Source organism: Bubalus kerabau, chromosome 15, assembly GCF_029407905.1.
Source record: "Bubalus kerabau isolate K-KA32 ecotype Philippines breed swamp buffalo chromosome 15, PCC_UOA_SB_1v2, whole genome shotgun sequence".
Classification (NCBI taxonomy): Eukaryota; Metazoa; Chordata; class Mammalia; order Artiodactyla; family Bovidae; genus Bubalus; species Bubalus kerabau.
In genome coordinates this window covers 21,986,132-22,004,602 of record NC_073638.1, presented here as the reverse complement: position 1 = coordinate 22,004,602, position 18,471 = coordinate 21,986,132, and the positions used below count along the sequence as shown (strand labels likewise).

The window sequence follows — 18,471 nt, the reverse complement described above, 5'->3', positions numbered from 1 at the left end:
CCACATGTCAAAAATACTTCAAGTTGCCTTTTTTCCCTCATACTCATAATCTTTACAACATCTTTATGAGCTTGATAACTATTATGCTCTTTTTAAAGATAGGGAAACTGATACTCAGATCACCTAGGCAGAAAGTTGTGGACCTGGAATTCAAACCCAAGCAGTCTGTCTGGCACCAGACCTTCCCTCTTAACCATGATCTTACACTCTCATGACTTCTCTTTTAGATATTATGTCTAGGTATCTGGAATGATAAGAAGGGCATAAATAAAGAACAGGCCCTTTTGCAGACACAGGTCCAGATAGCCAAAAATATGGTTTTTCCAGTAGTCATGTATGGTTGTGAGAGTTGAACTATAAAGAATGCTGAGTGCTGAAGAACTGATACTTTCAAACTGTGGTGCTGGAGAAGACTCTTGAGAGTTCCTTGGACTGTGAAGAGATCAAACCAGTCAATCCTAAAGGAAATCAGTCCTGCATGTTCATTGGAAGGACTGATGCTGAAGCTGAAGCTCTAATACTTTGACCACCTTATGTAAAGAGCCAACTCATTGGAAAAGACCCTGATGCTGTGAAAGATTGAGGGCAAGAGGAAAAGGGGACAACAGAGGATGAGATGGTTGGATGGCATCACCAACTCAATGGACACGAGTTTGAGCAAGCTCCAGGAGATGGTGAAGGACAGGGAAGTTTGGCGGGCTGCAGTCTGTGGGGTCACAAAGTAAAACGTGACTGAGTGACCGAAGAATAACTACAAGAACAAGAACAGGATCTAGTCAAAGTTGTTTCATTCTTTTACCACCTTCTTATTTTGCCTCCAATAATCACAGCCTAGGGGCTATCCTAGTAAGACAGAGTGTACCAATAATATATTCAGTTTTTGTAGGGGCTTTTTGTTTGTTTGTTTTTACTTTATATTGAGGTAAAGTTGATTTACAATGCTGTTAGTTCAGTTGTGCAGCAAAGTGGTTCAGTCATGGTATGTACATATATCCATTCTTTTTCAGATTCTTTTCCCATGTAGGTTATTACAGACTACTGAGTATAGTTCCCTGTGCTGTATAGAAGGCCAGTTATCTCTTTTATATACAGTAGTGTGTATATGTTATTCCCAAACACCTCATTTATTCCCCTCCTTCTACCTGTTCACTTTGGCAACCTTAAGTTTGTTTCTAAAGTCTGTGAGACTGTTTCTGCTTTGTCTGTCTATGGCCATACCACCCTGGATGCACCTGATCTTGTCTGCAGGTGTTTTCTAGAACACTGTGAGCCCTCAGCTAATTTAATCACACAGCTAGATTAGAAAGGGAGCTGCTTTCCTGAAGTCCTAGAAGTCAGTGGAAATTCCGGTTTCTGATTACAGTCCCAGCGGAATTTCTGCTGAGATGTAAATGGTACATCCAGGGGTCTTGGCTCTGCTTCTTTCTTACTCCTGTGACCTTTTCCCTAACAGTTCTGCTCGGCAGATAAGGTAAAAAAAAATGAGAATACCATCTTCAGGGGACATCAGAGGGAACAGCTTTGAGGAGACCAGTAATATTTTAAGTCATCTCTGCTTTGCTAACTCAAATCTCTGTTTAACTGGGGTCTGGGGACACTGTGCCCTAATGCTGAAAGCTACCTATGTTGGGTGCGTGTAGTACAATCCGTGGTGAGGAGGGCTTACAAAAATGAGGGCAAAGAAGGGAATCTAACCCGTGGACATAGCAGGACTAGACAGGGACTAGTTGGTGAGGGTTGGGGTAGGGGTGGGAGGACTATGAATACAGATCCCTGCAGGTCAAGGGTGAGACCAGCCAGGCAGAGGCAGAGTCCAGTTTATGGTGTGGTAACCAAGAGCTAGAAGGTTTGATTGTTTGTTTGAATATGTAATAACTTCTTTGGTTCAGAATTTAAAAAGCTCAAATGCAATGTGTTATTCTGGATTGGGTCCTGAAATAGAAAAAAAAAACACTAGTGGAAAAATTGATGAAATTTGAGTAAAATCTGTGTGTGTGTGCTCAGTTGCTCAGTTGTGCCTGACTCTTTTTGACCCCATGGATGGTAGTTCACCAGGCTCCTCTGTTCACAGAATTTTCTAGGCATGAGTACTGGAGTGAGCTGCCATTTCCTTCTGCAGGGGATCTTCCCCACCCAGGGATCGAACCCACAACTTTTGCATCTCCTGCACTGGCAGGTGGATTCTTTTCCACAAGTGCCACCTGGGAAGCAGTAGCACCTAGAGCTAGACATCCTGGAATGTGAAGTCAAGTGGGCCTTAGAAAGCATCACTACAAACAAAGCTAGTGGAGATGATGGAATTCCAGTTGAGCTCTTTCAAATCCTGAAAGATGATGCTGTGAAAGCACTGCACTCAATATGCCAGCAAATTTGGAAAACTCAGCAGTGGCCACAGGACTGGAAAAGGTCAGTTTTCATTCCAATCCCAAAGAAAGGCGATGCCAAAGAATGCTCAAACTACTGCACAATTGCACTCATCTCACACACTAGTAAAGTAATGCTCAAAATTCCCCAAGCCAGGCTTCAGCAATATGTGAACCGTGAACTTCCAGATGTTCAAGCTGGTTTTAGAAAAGGCAGAGGAACCAGAGATCAAATTGCCAACATCCGCTGGATCATGGAAAAAGCAAGAGAGTTCCAGAAAAAAAAACATGAATTTTTGCTTTATTGACTATGCCAAAGCCTTTGACTGTGTGGATCACAATAAAGTGTGGAAAATTCTGAAAGAGATGGGAATACCAGATCACCTGACCTGCCTCTTGAGAAACCTGTATGCAGGTCAGGAAGCAACAGTTAGAACTGGACATGGAACAGCAGACTGTTTCCAAATAGGAAAAGGAGTACGTCAAGGCTGTATATTGTCACCCTGCTTACTTAACTTATATGCAGAGTACATCATGAGAAATGCTGGACTGGAAGAAGCACAAGCTGGAATCAAGATTGCCAGGAGAAATATGAATAACCTCAGATATGCAGATGACACCACCCTTATGGCAGAAAGTGAAGAGGAACTAAAAAGCCTCTTGATGAAGGTGAAAGAGGAGAGTGAAAAAGTTGACTTAAAGCTCAACATTCAGAAAACTAAGATCATGGCATCTGGTCCCATCACTTCATGGGAAATAGATGGGGAAACAGTGGAAACAGTGTCAGACTTTATTTTTTTGGGCTCCAAAATCACTGCAGATGGTGATTGCAGCCATGAAATTAAGATGCTTACTCCCTGGAAGGAAAGTTATGACTAACCTAGATAGCATATTCAAAAGCAGAGACATTACTTTGCCAACAAAGGTCTGTCTAGTCAAGGCTATGGCTTTTCCTGTGGTCATGTATGGATGTGAGAGTTGGACTATGAAGAAAGCTGAGCGCTAAAGAATTGATGCTTTTGAACTGGGGTGTTGGAGAAGACTCTTGAGAGTCCCTTGGACTGCAAAGAGATCCAACCAGTCCATCCTAAAGGAGATCAGTCCTGGGTGTTCATTGGAAGAACTGATGCTGAAGCTGAAACTCCAGTACTTTGACCACCTCATGGGAAGAGTTGACTCATTGGAAAAGACCCTGATGCTGAGAGGGATTGGGGGCAGGAGGAGAAGGGGATGACAGAGGATGAGATGGCTGGATGGCATCACTGACTCGATGGACATGGGTTTGAGTGAACTCAGGGAGTTGGTGATGGACAGGGAGGCCTGGCGTGCTGCGATTCATGGGGTCGCAAAGAGTCAGACTCAACTGAGTGACTGAACTGAAATCTCCTTATATTTCTGTTTCCCAGATACTCCATCAACCAATGTGGTTAGTCATGTGTGTGCTCCTAGAGATTTAAAAAAAAAATTTTTTTTTTTAAATGCTCATACAAGCACATGTGTGTTCATTCTATTTTACACAAATAGTTAGCTACTACACACACTGTGTAGTATTATAATGTGTTATAATACTACACACACATTGCTTTTTAAAAAAAATCTTAAGGTATTTTAATATTAACTATTTAGGAGCAATTTATTATTTCCAAACATTTTCAGTTCAAAGTACCCTGTGTACTACAGTTTCAGTAACACCGTGTTCCTTGCTTTTTCACTTAACACTGTAACAAAGGGTATTTGTTGGACTGTGTATAGCATCTGGCAAGATACCCATCTGTCTGTCCTAGAATATTAGGGCAATAATAGGACTCAGGGGCCTAAGACTTTTGCGAAAGGTCACCATGCCTGCTCAATCACAGGGTTTGTTGCATCTTAAATATACCCTTGTGGTCAGGGAGGTACTCATTTTGACTGTTGTTATTCGGAAACTGGGGTGACAACAGACCTTGAACTTAAGCCTCCAGATGTTCTCATTATGTGTTTGGTGTGGGCACCAGATTCAAGGACTCAGTGAGCCCCTGAAAGTCAAAAACAAAACGGCCAACATTTGTGTTATGCCTGCCATTTAGCAAGTCCTTTACAGTCTGGATCTTACTCCTTGAAACAATCCTGAAAGAGAAGTAAGATAAGCACTGTCTCTACCTTACCAATGAGAAAGCCTCCTGGAAGGCCTTGAATCAGGTCATCTGACTCTAAACCATGTAGATTTCATCAGCTTTTCACAAGGGTCCTCTTTGTTGCCAAAGCTCAGCTGATTGGAATGTTTTCTTTCCTGCTTCTGCTTCCTCAGTAGATAATAACTATTAATGGCAAATTTCTGAGGGCTTAATCTTGTCAGATACTAATCTAGGCACTACATCTTAATTATTTAATCTTAACAACCACAAGAAGTAAGGTTTACAACCATACTCTACAGATGAAGAAACGAAGGTTCAGAGAGGGTATGTAATCTGCCCAAAGTCACACAATTAGTTGGCTCCAAAATCACTGCAAATCATGACTGTAGCCATGAAATTAAAAGACACTTACTCCTTGGAAGAAAAGTTATGACCAACCTAGATAGCATATTCAAAAGCAGAGACATTACTTTGCCAACAGAGGTTCATCTAGTCAAAGCTATGGTTTTTCCAGTAGTCATGTATGGATGTGAGAGTTGGACTATAAAGAAACCTGAGTGCCGAAGAATTGATCCTTTTGAACTATGGTGTTGGAGAAGATTCTTGAAAGTCCCTTGGACTGCAAGGAGATCCAAACAGTCCATCCTAAAGGAGATCAGTCCTGGGTGTTTATTGAAAGGACTGACGCTGAAGCTTAAACTCCAATACTTTGGCCGCCTGATGTGAAGAACTGACTCATTGGAAAAGACCCTGATGCTGGGAAATATTGAAGGCAGGAGGAGAAGGGGACGACAGAGGATGAGATGGTTGGATGGTATCACTGACTCAATGGACATGAGTTTGAGTAAACTCCTGGAGTTAGTGATGAACAGGGAGGCCTGGTGTGCTGCAGTCCAAGGGGTTGCGAAGAGTTGGACACTACTGTGCAACTGAACTGAACTGAACATAATTAATAATTGATAGAGCGAGGATGTCAATCAAGGTCTTCCTGACTTGACTGTGTACTGTCTTAACCACTGTATAGACTGGCCTGAGTCAGAACCATCTCTTCCCAAGAATTATATTCTTCGCAAGAATTCAAAGAAAGATTTGCTGTGGAAATCCAATACCTTTTTATTGTTTATTTTCTTGGTCACACTGCATGGCACATGGGGTCTCCACCAGGGATCGAACTCATGCCTGCTGCACTGGTAGAATGGAGTCTTAGCTTCTGGACACCAGAGAAGTCCTCCAATACCTTTTACATACAGCGGTGAGCTGTGGCATGGTGGGGCTGGGGGATAAAGCAAGGTATGATGGTGAGCATCCCTGATTATGAGTTCTTCAGCTTCTTTGAGTCACTGTGCGAGTCCAGGTAAAGTCTCTTTCTTTGCTAAGTAGTCCCATCCATAATGTTGGGCTTAAAATTTTGCCACAAAATGGAAAAAGAGAAAGAAGAAGAAAAGAGTTGAGGGGCAAATATTTGAGTCTCACAGAATGAAGACATTCTTTGTATAAATATAAATTTGAAATGTCATTAATGCTATGGTGATAATTACTACTCTGCCATCAATTAAGTAAGACCTGGGAATCGGTTTCCCAGGTTCATCTTGCTAAATGAAGAGGGTTGGAAAGTATCTGTATATGCCTCTGGTTTTCTGTGCCTGAACTGAGCCACCCACCTCTTTCTCGATGGCCTTCTCCATAGAATGGTTCTTCTGGGTCTGCCCTGAGAGTACCTCCTATGCACAATTCTCTCTCTGCACTCAGCCTTTGCTCCCAGTGGGGTGACTCTGGAACAGATCAGCGCTTGAAGGAGTGCTTACTTGTGGAGCTCTGCAGAAGATGCAACCCTAGTAAATGTAAAGTAAGAGACAGGAGAACAGGGCGACATCATTCAGACTTCCTTAGGACTAACCCTTTTCTATTGCGACACTCAGAGCTTTGGATCCCGTCAGCTTGTGCTTCTCAGCATTCTCCATGCTTCATCTGACCAGGAACTGACAAGTCTAACCTTGTCTTCCTTTGACTGGATAAGTGAACTGTACGTGGGTGTTCGAATTCAGTGCTTTTGTGCTGAGCATATCACACTGCTTCCCAGGGGTTGCCTCCAATCCTGTCTCATCTCAGTGGTTGTCCCTGATGCTCCCGGGCCACTAGTTTCTTATGGTGGGTGTGGGACAGGGAAAGGAGACCAGAGGGAGCAACAGAGGGGAGAGGGGGGTGTGGAAACAGCTCAGCGCCACAGGACTGGATTTGTGGTGCTTTGCTAGCTTCCAGGAATCCCGCAAAGGAGGGATCTGTTTAACTGGCAAAACCCACAACCAGAAGGGACAGAACTGTTTAGCCATGAGCAACTGGAGTTGTCATTTGCTTTTTCTGGACAGAGTAGCTTCCAGAGGCTACCTGAGCAGACTCTTCCTGAGCAGATGTTTCCTTGTTGACCTGGAAATGATTTTTCTGGATAAACTTATCAAATCAATGACTTTTGAATATCAGTGTACATTAAAATCACCAAGGGGCATGGTAAAAATGTGCCCCATTCTCAAGGGTTCTCATTCAGTAGATCCTGGATGTAGGCCAGGTATCTGCATTTTTAACAAGCATTTTAGGTAATTCAGGTAGTCAGTGGACCACACTCCCCAAAAGACTTAGATTTAGTTCCAGTTTCCCTTCAACCCAATTTTTGAAATAGGCTCTTTCTGCTGCGGTCTATCTGTTTTAATCACTTTCTTTATTGAAGGATTTACTAGCATCTCCATGTTTACTGTCTGTTTCATTCCCACATAATCACAGTAGCTGGAAAGGGAGTCAGAGATGGTTAGCTCCATTTTATTGAGGGTGAGGGGGTGGAGGCCGAACCGAGGCATAGGGAGGGGTAAGTCGTGATGAGTCAGCCACAGAGGTGGGAATTGAAGTCCAGAATTGATGACTCTCAAACCAGGCAATCTTCTGGGGCCTATTTTCTCAGCTTGTGATTTCATATTTAATCATAGTTATTTCATAGGTGTCCAAATCATTGTGCTTGGGTAAGCAAAGTGTATTTGAGTTTTAAACAAAATAGCTTAGCATCCATCAGTGTACTAGGTTTTATATTTAGCATATTGAAGCTTGTCTAAGCTTGAGTTAATATCTGCCCTGAGAGATGATGTGGAACTGACTTAATGTGCTTCTTTCTGTGCTTGCTTTCTTTATCATTTCTGACTTTTTTTTTTTTTGGCCTGCTTCATCATACAGGATCTCAGTTCCCTGACCAGAGTCTTAACCACTGGATTGCCAGGGAAGTCTGATGAAGACTTTTACGAGAATAGATTTCTCTTCCTCATGTCAACAGGAACCCCTCTCTGGTCTTTTGGTTAGAGGACTAAATCAAAAAACCTTTTTTATTTTTTTCCAACTTGTATAGTACTTGGAAAATCTTGAAAACTCTGTTTACTTATTTTTATTACAGTGTTACTTAAATGTACAAATATAAAGTAAGAATATAATGATCTTTTATTTATAGTTCTTATATAACTAAAAAATATAAATTTGCAAGTTAAATACAAATGATATCATAAAACTAATACCATTCAAACTAATATTATAGCAATTTAACATGGCAGATGATGTATTTTGCTGAGACTAAATTATCCCTTGTATTGTGATTATGGTATTCCTGTGAAGGCTCAGCTTCTTTTGAGTTCAACATACCTATACCACCAAGTGACCTATATTATCTCAATTTTCTCACCACTTTTCTGTTAGAACTACTGTGACAATGCAGTCTATGATGTGGTTTGGCTTTCATTTTGTGCATGAAAACACATTGTCATTTTAAATCCACCTCTGTTCTTTTCTCATGATCCCAGAATAGTAAAAGCACCACTAAGACACACATGCAAATGCAGGTATTGAAATCCCAAGGCAATACCAGGTTGTAAAGTGGTCATTCAAATAATCCAGAATGCCTAAATTAACCAGATTCACTGGTTCCTAAACTTACACTACGATCAAAAGCCTTATCTACTGTGTTTACTTCCAAGAACCCCATTTTTTTAAAGTCCCCTAAATTAATTGATGGGGAAACAGTGGAAATGGTGTCAGACTTTTTTTTTTTTGGCTCCAAAATCACTGCAGCTGGTGATTGCAGCCATGAAATTAAAAGACACTTACTCCTTGGAAGGAAAGTTATGACCACCCTAGATAGTATATTGAAAAGCAGAGATATAACTTTGCCAACAAAGGTCCGTCTAGTCAAGGCTATGGTTTTTCCTGTGGTCATGTATGGATGTGAGAGTTGGACTGTGAAGAAAGCTGAGCACCGAAGAATTGATGCTTTTGAACTGTGGTGTTGGAGAAGACTCTTGAGAGTCCCTTGGACTGCAAGGAGATCCAACCAGTCCATCCTAAAGGAGATCAGTCCTGGGTGTTCATTGGAAGGACTGATGCTGAAGCTGAAACTCCAATACTTTGGCCACGAAGAGTTGACTCATTGGAAAAGACCCCGATGCTGGGAGGGATTGGGGGCAGGAGAAGGAGACGACAGAGGATGAGATGGCTGGATGGCATCACCCACTGGATGGACATGAGTTTGAGTGAACTCCAGGAGTTGGTGATGGACAGGGAGGCCTGGTCTGTGCTGTGATTCATGGGGTCGCAAGGAGTCGGACACGACTGAGTGACTGAACTAAACTGAAATTACATTTATTGATAATTTTCCTTTTTTATTCATCAGACATATAAAATTACCATTGCAGAGCTTGTGATCACCACAGGTAGCGATCACTCTAAGCAGCATATAGTCCAAAACAAACAAAAAAGAGGACATTCTAGTTATTCCGTGCTGCCTGCACAAGGGTAAATGGAAACTTCCTACTAAACTTTGCAAGAACTCTCATACCCTCGGACCTCCTCCCACCGCTGCCTTTGAGGACTCTTGGAGTTCTAGAGAGGTCAGGTTAGCCTTTCTTGTACAAGCAAAGTAGCCGCTTCACCCAATTTGGAAGGATTAAAGCTTGTCCTAGTTTTGCTTGATTGTTGTACTTCTAGCATGCTAAAGACCTAAAAAATAAGAGAAAGAAAATACAACAGAAGGCAGCATTCCAGTACCAAACTGAAAAGAAACACAAAAACAAGAGAGCAGCATGTTTTTAACAGCTTGCATGGAGAAAGCGGAAAAAATATTGACTGGGGAGTTTGGATAGCACTGTTCATTTTCTCTCACCGCCCGCGGTATTTGTCTTACGGAGCAGGAGCCAGATACAATTCTGGCGCACATGCCGGAGGAAGGGGTGGAGGGGTTCTGTGGAAGCTTGTGGAAGCGTGAGGATATAGCGGGGGAAATTAGGGATGGAGACCCAAATGGCTCCGGGCCAGGATGAGGTCGGGGGAGGGAGGCGCTAAGTCTTTTTTCCTCCTGGCCTCAAGCATCCTCTTGGTCCCCTGAGTCCTAAGAGGGCACAGCACAGGTCACGCAGGTAGGTTCCCGACGCCATCAGATCAGCACCGGCAAGATGAATCCCTGCCCCTGTTTCTTTCGCCTGGGAAAAGGACACGGGGGCTCCTTTCGCCTTCTAAGCCCACCTGTCTTTTGGAGTTCAGACCTACAGCTCCGGAAAAAGGGACCTGGCAGGGGTCTCCACCCGCTCTGCAGGCACTCAGTTCCCGGACTTCGGCTCCCGCCGAGCTCCGGCCTTAGCCCCGCCTATCAGGGAGCGGGGCGGGGCCAGGGCGTGGGGCGGGGCCAGGGCGCGCAGCGAGCGGCGGAGTCGAGGCGGAGGAGGAAGAACATGGCGGGTGCGGCGGGGTCTGCCACCGGGTCGGGGGCCGCCGGCGGAGATGGAGACGATTCGCTCTACCCCATCGCGGTGTTAATTGACGAGCTCCGCAATGAGGACGTGCAGGTATTGGAGTCGCGCCCGGCAGCGGACGCGGGCTTGTCTGGGCGCGTGGTAGGGAAGGGGGCCAGCCGGCCCCAGTGGTCGGGGAGGCCCGGGGATAGAAAGCCGGGACTCGGAGCTGAAACTTGACGGGGAGGAGGGGAGGGACCCATGAGGGGTTCTGGTGGCTCGACCCGGCGGCCCCGGAGCCTGCCCCGCACGCCATGTTCTGACCCGCTGAGGCGGCGGCCCGGCGTCCCACCTGGTCCTGGGTGCTCGTGGGGGAACCGGCTTGCCGCCCGAGCGCCCTTTCTGGGCCGGGCGGTGAGGACGCCGTGTCCAGCCCGGGGCCGGCGGCGCCCGTAGCGGGGCGAGCGGGAGGCGGGCGGCGCGGGGCCGCGAGGGGCTGCAGGACGCCGAGGCGCCCTGTGAAATGCAGGAGAATGACTGTCTTCCTCGCGGCCTGCTGGAAACTGGCCCGGCTCGAGTGGAGGGGTGGCTAAACTAACCTAAAGGAGGCGGGATGTCAGCTCTGATGGAACTTGTCTTTGAAAAGCCTGGGGTGGTACTCAACCATCTCACCTGCTTTACCACTGCTACATTTCTCTCTTTTTAAAATTGTCTCGCTTTTCCGGATATTGTATTTTCTTTCATTTCTTTAATGGGCCCGTCAGAGGGTTTCTCCTGAGAAATCTTACTTTAGCTAAAGAAGGCGTGTTCTCTTGTTTTTGAGGTTCCTCATAGAATAAAGTGTAAATTAAAGGTTTTTTTTTTTTCCTTCTTATCTGTATGCCATTACCTCACCTGTTTGCAGCTACTCTCTTTTGGTCTAAATCACAACTGCTTCTTTACTTCATTCTTCTTTCTACTTTTTTTTTTTTTTTTCCAAAGCTCCGTCTCAATAGTATTAAGAAATTATCAACAATTGCTCTAGCACTCGGAGTAGAAAGGACACGAACTGAACTGCTGCCATTCCTTACAGGTATGTGACTGTTTGAGGAAAGGCCTGGGCATTTCTGTTTTCCAGTGGCTTTCAAAACTTGGACTGTTGTTTTGTATTTGTTGCCCATAGCATTAGTAAGTACTAAACTGAGCCTGTTGTTTCTACTGTGAAGAAACAGGGCAAAGCATATATTGTAATGTTGTGGCTGGACATATTCAGATATTAACTATTCAGCTAATAGAAAAGTAATTGATGTGCGATTATGAATTTCTAGTTCCTTCTGTAAAACAAACCCATGAAGACACTTGATTGAGAAGGAGGAAAAGGCCGTTAGGATGGCGACAGCTCGTCTAGTTACACATGGAATCTCTTCCTAGTTTTGTGTGAGTGTCCAGCTTTGGGCCAGCTATCCTTGTTGATGAGTACTGGGTTCTTGTCATTTCCAGATACAATTTATGATGAAGATGAGGTACTGTTAGCTCTTGCTGAGCAGCTGGGAAATTTCACTGGCCTGGTGGGAGGTCCTGACTTTGCCCACTGTTTGCTGGTGAGTATATTCTGCCTGCTGTCCTTCTAGAACTTTTGCGGTATAAATAGTACATTGTGTGATGATAGGAGGCACAGTGCAGCATTTTTTTATGAAGATCTTTTTATGGATCTTTAGGGTTAGCTATTGAGAAAACAAATAATGTAGGCATTTTAGACTCAACCTTTCTTATTTTTTCTGGTTGTGAATGTGGGAACTTTATCTTTTCTGACTTGTTACTTGAGCAGTTAGGAGAAAAAGGGCTGGATTGTTTCTGTTCATGATTTTTTTCCCTCTTAACAGTGGAAATCTTAATTCTCATCTAACAATGCTGTGGCTTTGGAAATGTTTATTAGTTTTGTCTTTAATTGTAAGTGTAACTTTTGATTCTGACTTCTTTGTGAATTTCATGAATTCAGTTTAATTCAGTTGAAATTTACTGAGAACCTTCTATATCAGTCACTGAAGTTCCAATGTTCATGTTAAAGATGAGCATTGGGAGTGTAATAAGGCCTCTGTCCTTTTGTGTCAACAAGTAATTACTATGTGGTGTTAGATGGAAAAATTTGAAGCACATAAAAGAGAAAGGGATTAACCCAGGGTGATCAGGGAAGATGTCCTTGGGAGAGAGTGTCTGAACTAGGGTGTGAAAGATGACTAGGAATTTCACAGCTGCACAGGATGATGGGGTTGTATGCTTCAGGGCTTCAATATTGGCTGTATTATATTGCTGACTCTCATGACTTCTGTCTTTACCTCTGACCTTTCCATGGAGCTTCAGATATAGATATATGTAGAAAGATATAAATATCTGTGTTGTATGTATCTGCTATGATTTTTCTACTTGGGTGTCAAACAGGCATCTCAAATTTAATATGTGTGAAACAGAACGCAGTTTTTCCCCAAAAATGTATCCTAATTAGTTGTCCCATTGCAGTAAATCGCATCACCATCTACCCAGTTAGTTGGACAGCCAAAGCCTGGAAGACATTCTTGAATCCGTTTCCCCTCACTTCACACATCTAATCCGTCAATCACTCCTGTAGATTCTGCATGTATTCCAAATTAGTTCTCTTTCTTCCATCTCTACTACCACTTAGCTCATCTTTCCACTGATCTTTCTAGACCACATGGTCTTTCCTCTAGATTATTGCAGTAATCTAGTTGCTTTCCACTCATGCCTTCTGCCCCACCACTCTAGTTCACTCTTCACCCAGAGATGGATCACTCACTCCCTGCCATGGTTCTTAGAAAATTCATAATTTCTACCTTAGTTTGTACCTTAGTTTATAAAATTTGCCCCTATGAGCTTATCTCATATCATGTTCCCTCTTAATAACCTCATTCCATTCACAATAGTCTTCCTTCTGTTCTTTGAATACACCAAGCTTATTGCCCTGGATAGTCCCTATAATAACATGTGTTTTTGAGCTTCCTATGACTGACTCTTTATCATTTAGATGCCAGCTTTAATGCATCTCAGCAATGCCTTCCCTGACCTCTCAACCTGAAATTCCTTCCCCAGTCATCCCTCACCACATCAGCCTTGTTTTTACCCCCTCTTTGGCTGCACCACACAGCTTGTGGGATCTTAGTTCCCCAGCCAGGGGTTGAACCCTGGTCCTCAGCAGTGAAAGCACAGAGTCCTAACCATCGGGCCTCCACGGAATTCCCCCTGTTCTCTTTACGGAACATTCAACACCATCTAGTTATTGTCCTGATGAGTTGTTGTCTTCCTCCATTAGAATATAAAACTGTATTCAATGTCCTGTGATAAAACGATAATGGAAAAGAATGTATATGTGTAACTGAATCCATTTGCTGTACAACAGAAATTAACATAACATTGTAAGACCACTGTACTTGAATAAAGTAAATCTTTAAAAAATTAAGAAGAAAAGTCAAAAGACACCCCCCCCAAAGTAAACTAGCGCAAAGAAATCATGGCCTTATTTCTTCCCTCTCCTCAGTGCTAGAATATAAAAGTAAATATCATTTTAAAAGAAAGAGTTTAGGAGCCTTGGAAGTGTGAAACCGGTTGATTGCAAGAGTATAAAGTGTTGGTGCTAGAGTAGGCGGAAGTGGTGGTCCCAGGGCTGTAGGAAAAGGTCATGGAGAAATAGGCCAAGTTTCAATCAAGAGACAGGAGCTTGCTCTTCTGTAGTAGTGATAGAGATTATCAATGATACTGCATGAGAGGAGATCAGAGAAGGCAGTGGACAGATCATGAAAGGCTTTTGCTTTTAAGAAAACAGTGTCTTTTCAGAGGGCTTCTGAAATTTCTCTTAGGAAAGCTGAGTATCTTGTATCAAATAATTTTTGAAATGTATTATGTAGACACCCTTGTTTCCTTTGACTCACAATTCTGTTTCACTCTCCTGGTCAGTTCTACATGTGGCTTTTGTCTATAACGTTGGCACTTCACGGTGTATCCTGAATCTGCCTGGACCGGGTACAAACCAAGAGCAGCAGTTGAGAGAATCAGCCTCTGCACTTTTCCCTGGGCTGTGCTGCACTCGCTCACTGATCCTAGTCAGGGCCAACCCCTTTGGTCTCTCCTGTTTCTAAAGCTGCAGGCAAGGTTTCCTACTGTCTCTGTACCTTTCACTTAATTGTTCTTTCATAAAGTCCCGCTCTGTGTCTGGCTCATGGAAAAATTCTGGAAGCATTCTAAGAAAAGTAATTTTGCACTCAGCCTTTAATAGTTTGGAAAAGGCAGTGGTGTGGAGTGAACTGACAGAGGTAGCTTCCACCTCCAGGAACGGTAGAATGATACTCCGGGCGCCATGCCTCAGTGTCCTGATGCGGGGTCCTCATGTATTGTGGTGCCCAGAGGTGGTCATGTTTCTGCACTCACTCTTGAGGAAGTATACATGGTTCTGTCAACTTTGGCTACACAGCTTTTAAGTCGAGTGATTCAGCTCACAGTGATATTAATATTGTGTCAGGTCTCTTCCACCGTGTCATTCGTAGACACCATCTGGGAATTGCCATCTGGGACATGAAATCTTGGCTGTCCTACAGAAATCGTGTCTTCAGGTTGGGCACAGCATATGCCATCACCGTGTGAACTGAAAGTAACCGTTTGGTGTGATGTAGCTAACATTCTGGTTACTTGTCCCACCTCCCTCCAGTCACTTTAAAAGGTGATAATCCGTATCTAACCTGGTTGAGTAAGTTCTCTCTCTGATTTTCCATTTTGGTCTATGCAGCCTCCTCTGGAAAGCCTGGCAACTGTGGAAGAGACTGTGGTTCGAGACAAGGCTGTGGAGTCCCTGAGGCAGATCTCGCAGGAGCACACGCCAGTGGCCCTGGAGGCTCACTTCGTACCTCTGGTGAAGCGCTTAGCGAGTGGGGATTGGTTCACCTCTCGCACATCCGCATGTGGTTTGTTCAGCGTTTGCTATCCCAGGGCTTCCGTTGCTGTCAAAGGAGAAATTAGACAGTAAGATATGGTATTTTTTAGTTATTCAGGGTTATTGGGAGCTCACAGCTGACAGGATACACAGTACCCTGTTAGCAGTGAGTGGCTGGTATCAGGGTAGTCAGACTGATGAGAGCAGTTCCCAGTGTCCAAGTGACATACCAGTGGGTTTTCCTTTGTGACTTCTATGAGTAGAAGTCTAATGCCTGATATTTGTAGAAGAAAACCTCTGAAATTCCTGTGTGTGTTGGGGGCATGCTTAATCAGTGGCATGTAACAGGAAATACCTTCATTATTTTATTTGCTGCAGGTACTTCCGATCCTTGTGCTCAGATGACACACCAATGGTACGCCGTGCTGCTGCTTCCAAATTGGGTGAATTTGCAAAAGTTTTGGAATTAGACAGTGTGAAAAGTGAAATTGTTCCTTTATTCACTAATCTAGCTTCAGATGAACAGGTAGGTTAACTCTTAGTAATTAAAGTACACAAATATGCTCTTACATTTGAAGAATTTCTTTGGATGTTTTGGTTCTCATGTTAGGATTATTTTTTTTCAGAATTATTACTTAATTCTGGCCTGGCTAAAGTTTAAGATTACCCATCCCAGTGTCCTTATAATTCTTTCTTAGCCAAACCGTGATTTTCTTTTCCATTTAGCAGCTGTTGAAGGGGAGTCGAGGAATTGGAAGCCATAATTAGGAAGAAAGACCAGAGCCACATTAAAGAGTAACTGTACCTTTGGGTACTGCAGGCTGAATTATTGTGGGACAGTAATGTTTCCTGGAATTTTTGGCTTTCAGATAAAAAAGTATAGCATGTATTGGGAAAGCTCTTTGACCCTCTGCATCCTCTGTATGAGTGTATAGGATAACTTTGCATGAGGGCAGTTATAAATCCAAGGATCTCCATCTCATAAACGTAGAAATTAGCAATAATAATGGGTTTCCCTGTGACTCAGTGGTAAAGAATCCATCTGCCAATGCAGGAGACGTGGGTTCAGTCCTTGGTTTGGGAAGATCCTCTGGAGAAGGAAATGGCAACCCACTCTGGTGTTCATTCTTGCCTGGGAAATCTCATGGGAGAGGAGACTGGCAGGCTGCAGTCCACGGGGTCCCAAAAGAGTGAGACACAACTTAGCGACTAAATAACAACAAAAAGCAATAATGATACACTAGTAAGCACCCAAATGAATCTTTTTCAGTCTGTTTTAAGTGGTTTACACATGTGAAGTAATTCAGCCCTTACAACAGCCCCATGAGGTCATTACTTCCATTTTACGTATTCGGAAACAGGCACAGGAAATTGGAGTAAATTGCTCATGGTTGCATAGTGAGCAGTGTTGGAGTGTGGACTTGAGTCTGCAGCTTAGCTCCAGAGTTGTGACCTTCACTGCTAAGCTGTAGTGCTCTTCTGTATGGTGCTTTGGAGAATCAGCCCCCAGAGTTCCTGGACTCTAGAAGAACAATTTACCTAGTTCCTGGCCTCGGATCACTGTATGTGTACAGGATCCAGAGCAGCAGATACATACCTTGAGTCTCATGTTCAGATTCTAGATCTGAAGATGATAAATTTTTCAAAATAATTTTTAAAATTAATTAAAATAATATATACAAAGTAGTACAAAGTGAATATGCATCTTAAGTATTACAAGGCATGTTATCCTATAACTTTCATCTATGAAAGGAGCCAGAACTTTGATAGCCATCATCCAGGAAGCCCAGCATGATCTGCCACCCAAATACCCCTCGAAGTTCCTACTCCCTACCCCCTTAAGACTGTAACACTCTATCTTGATTTTTGTGGTAACCCCCTCCTTACTTTTCTTTGCATTTTTACTATTCATAAAGTATGGTTTAAAACAACACTGTTCAACAGAAATACAATGTAAGCTACCTGTTAAGTTTCACAGTAGCCATAGTTTACAAAGTGAAAAGCAGGTGAAATTGATTTCAATAATGTATTTTTTAACCCAGTATATCCAGAGTAACTACCATTAGAGTGTGTGGTGCTAGTTACATTCCAGGTACTCAGAAGTAGGTAGTAAGTAGGCTACTGGCTGTCACGTTGGAGAGCACAGGTTTAGAATCCTCATTTGAGATTGTGTTGATTACATTTCCCATGGTTTAACTCAGTGTTTTCTTTTGTCCTGCAAAATTGGTAGTTGAATCTAGAGTGGAGATTTGTGAATTTTTTCTGTAAAGGGCCCAATAGTAAGTGTTTTAGGCTTTGTGGACCGGGCAGTCTCTGTTCTAACTACAGAGCTCTGCTGTTGGGTGTCACACACTGCAGTATGCAAACTAACGGGCATGGTGCTGTTCCAGGAAAATGCTATTTACAGAAACTAGCTGCTTTCCGTATTTGGCCAGTATTTGCCTCGGCCCTGATCTAGAGGCTTAATGAGAGCTGGTTTGATATTTTGGGGCAATAAGATCACTTTGTTAGATGGAGGCTGCTTTTCATCAAGAGGCATGTCTGGTTGTGGTATTAACAGCAATGGAGGCTGAAAGAATTATTTGTTTAGTTGTAACATACGTGTGTGTATGTTCACTGTGACCACTAATAGAATTGCTGCTCCTTTCTTAGTCATTCGTTGAGAAAATATTTATTGAGAACCTTCTGTGAATCAGGCACTGTTCTTCATGCTGGCTTTCAGTGTTACATGAGGGACCATGCTGTCACGCAGTTTATATTTTAATGAAAGAAAGCACAATAAACAGATAAACAAAATATTAGGGATCAAAACGATGATGGAGGGGGACTTCCCTGGTGGTTGGGAACCTGCCTTGTAATTCAGGGGACATAGATTTGATCCTTGGTCAAGGAACTAAGATCCAACATGCTTGGATCAGCTGTGAAGCAGCTAAGCCTTCATGCTACAACTGCCAAGCCCTTGTGCTACAACTAGAGAGTTGGTGCACTGTATCAAAAGATCCTACATGCTGCAACTAAGACCCCAGTGCAGCCAAATAAATGTAAAAACTGATGGAAATCGGGTAGGGTAACATAGTGGTGGGGCATGATTATAGGCATTCTTTTAGACTGGTTAGTCAGAGAAGGGCCATGAAGAGGTGGCATAAACTGAAACTTGAACAAAAAAATGCCAGCCACGCCCTTTCCTAGTGTGTCAGAGCTCTAGGAAAAGAGAATTCCGAGAGGAGAGGACATTTAGTATATATAAAGATCCTGTGGTTGGAACATAGTGGGTGAAAAGGACTCTGATAGGAATTTGGATAAGGTAATCAGGGCCCAGATTGTGGGGG

The 18,471-nt window shown here is 43.3% G+C and overlaps 1 protein-coding gene across 7 annotated transcripts in view; it reads left to right on the top strand.

The window, feature by feature from the left end:
- The first annotated feature begins 10,172 nt into the window (after positions 1–10,172).
- PPP2R1B (protein phosphatase 2 scaffold subunit Abeta) overlaps positions 10,173–18,471 on the top strand; it is a 36,030-nt gene continuing 27,731 nt past the window's right edge. For 3 of the 7 annotated variants that reach the window (XM_055547943.1, XM_055547944.1, XM_055547946.1), the window contains exons 1-5: positions 10,174–10,341; positions 11,209–11,299; positions 11,707–11,807; positions 14,999–15,231; positions 15,521–15,668. In XM_055547943.1, coding sequence (XP_055403918.1) covers positions 10,228–10,341; positions 11,209–11,299; positions 11,707–11,807; positions 14,999–15,231; positions 15,521–15,668 — 687 coding nt within the window. In that variant the 5' untranslated portion in view covers positions 10,174–10,227. Of the gene's footprint in view, positions 10,342–11,208; positions 11,300–11,706; positions 11,808–14,998; positions 15,232–15,520; positions 15,669–18,471 lie in introns of those variants that run through there. The other 4 variants (XM_055547948.1, XM_055547947.1, XM_055547949.1 and 1 more) reach the window with 4 other exon arrangements.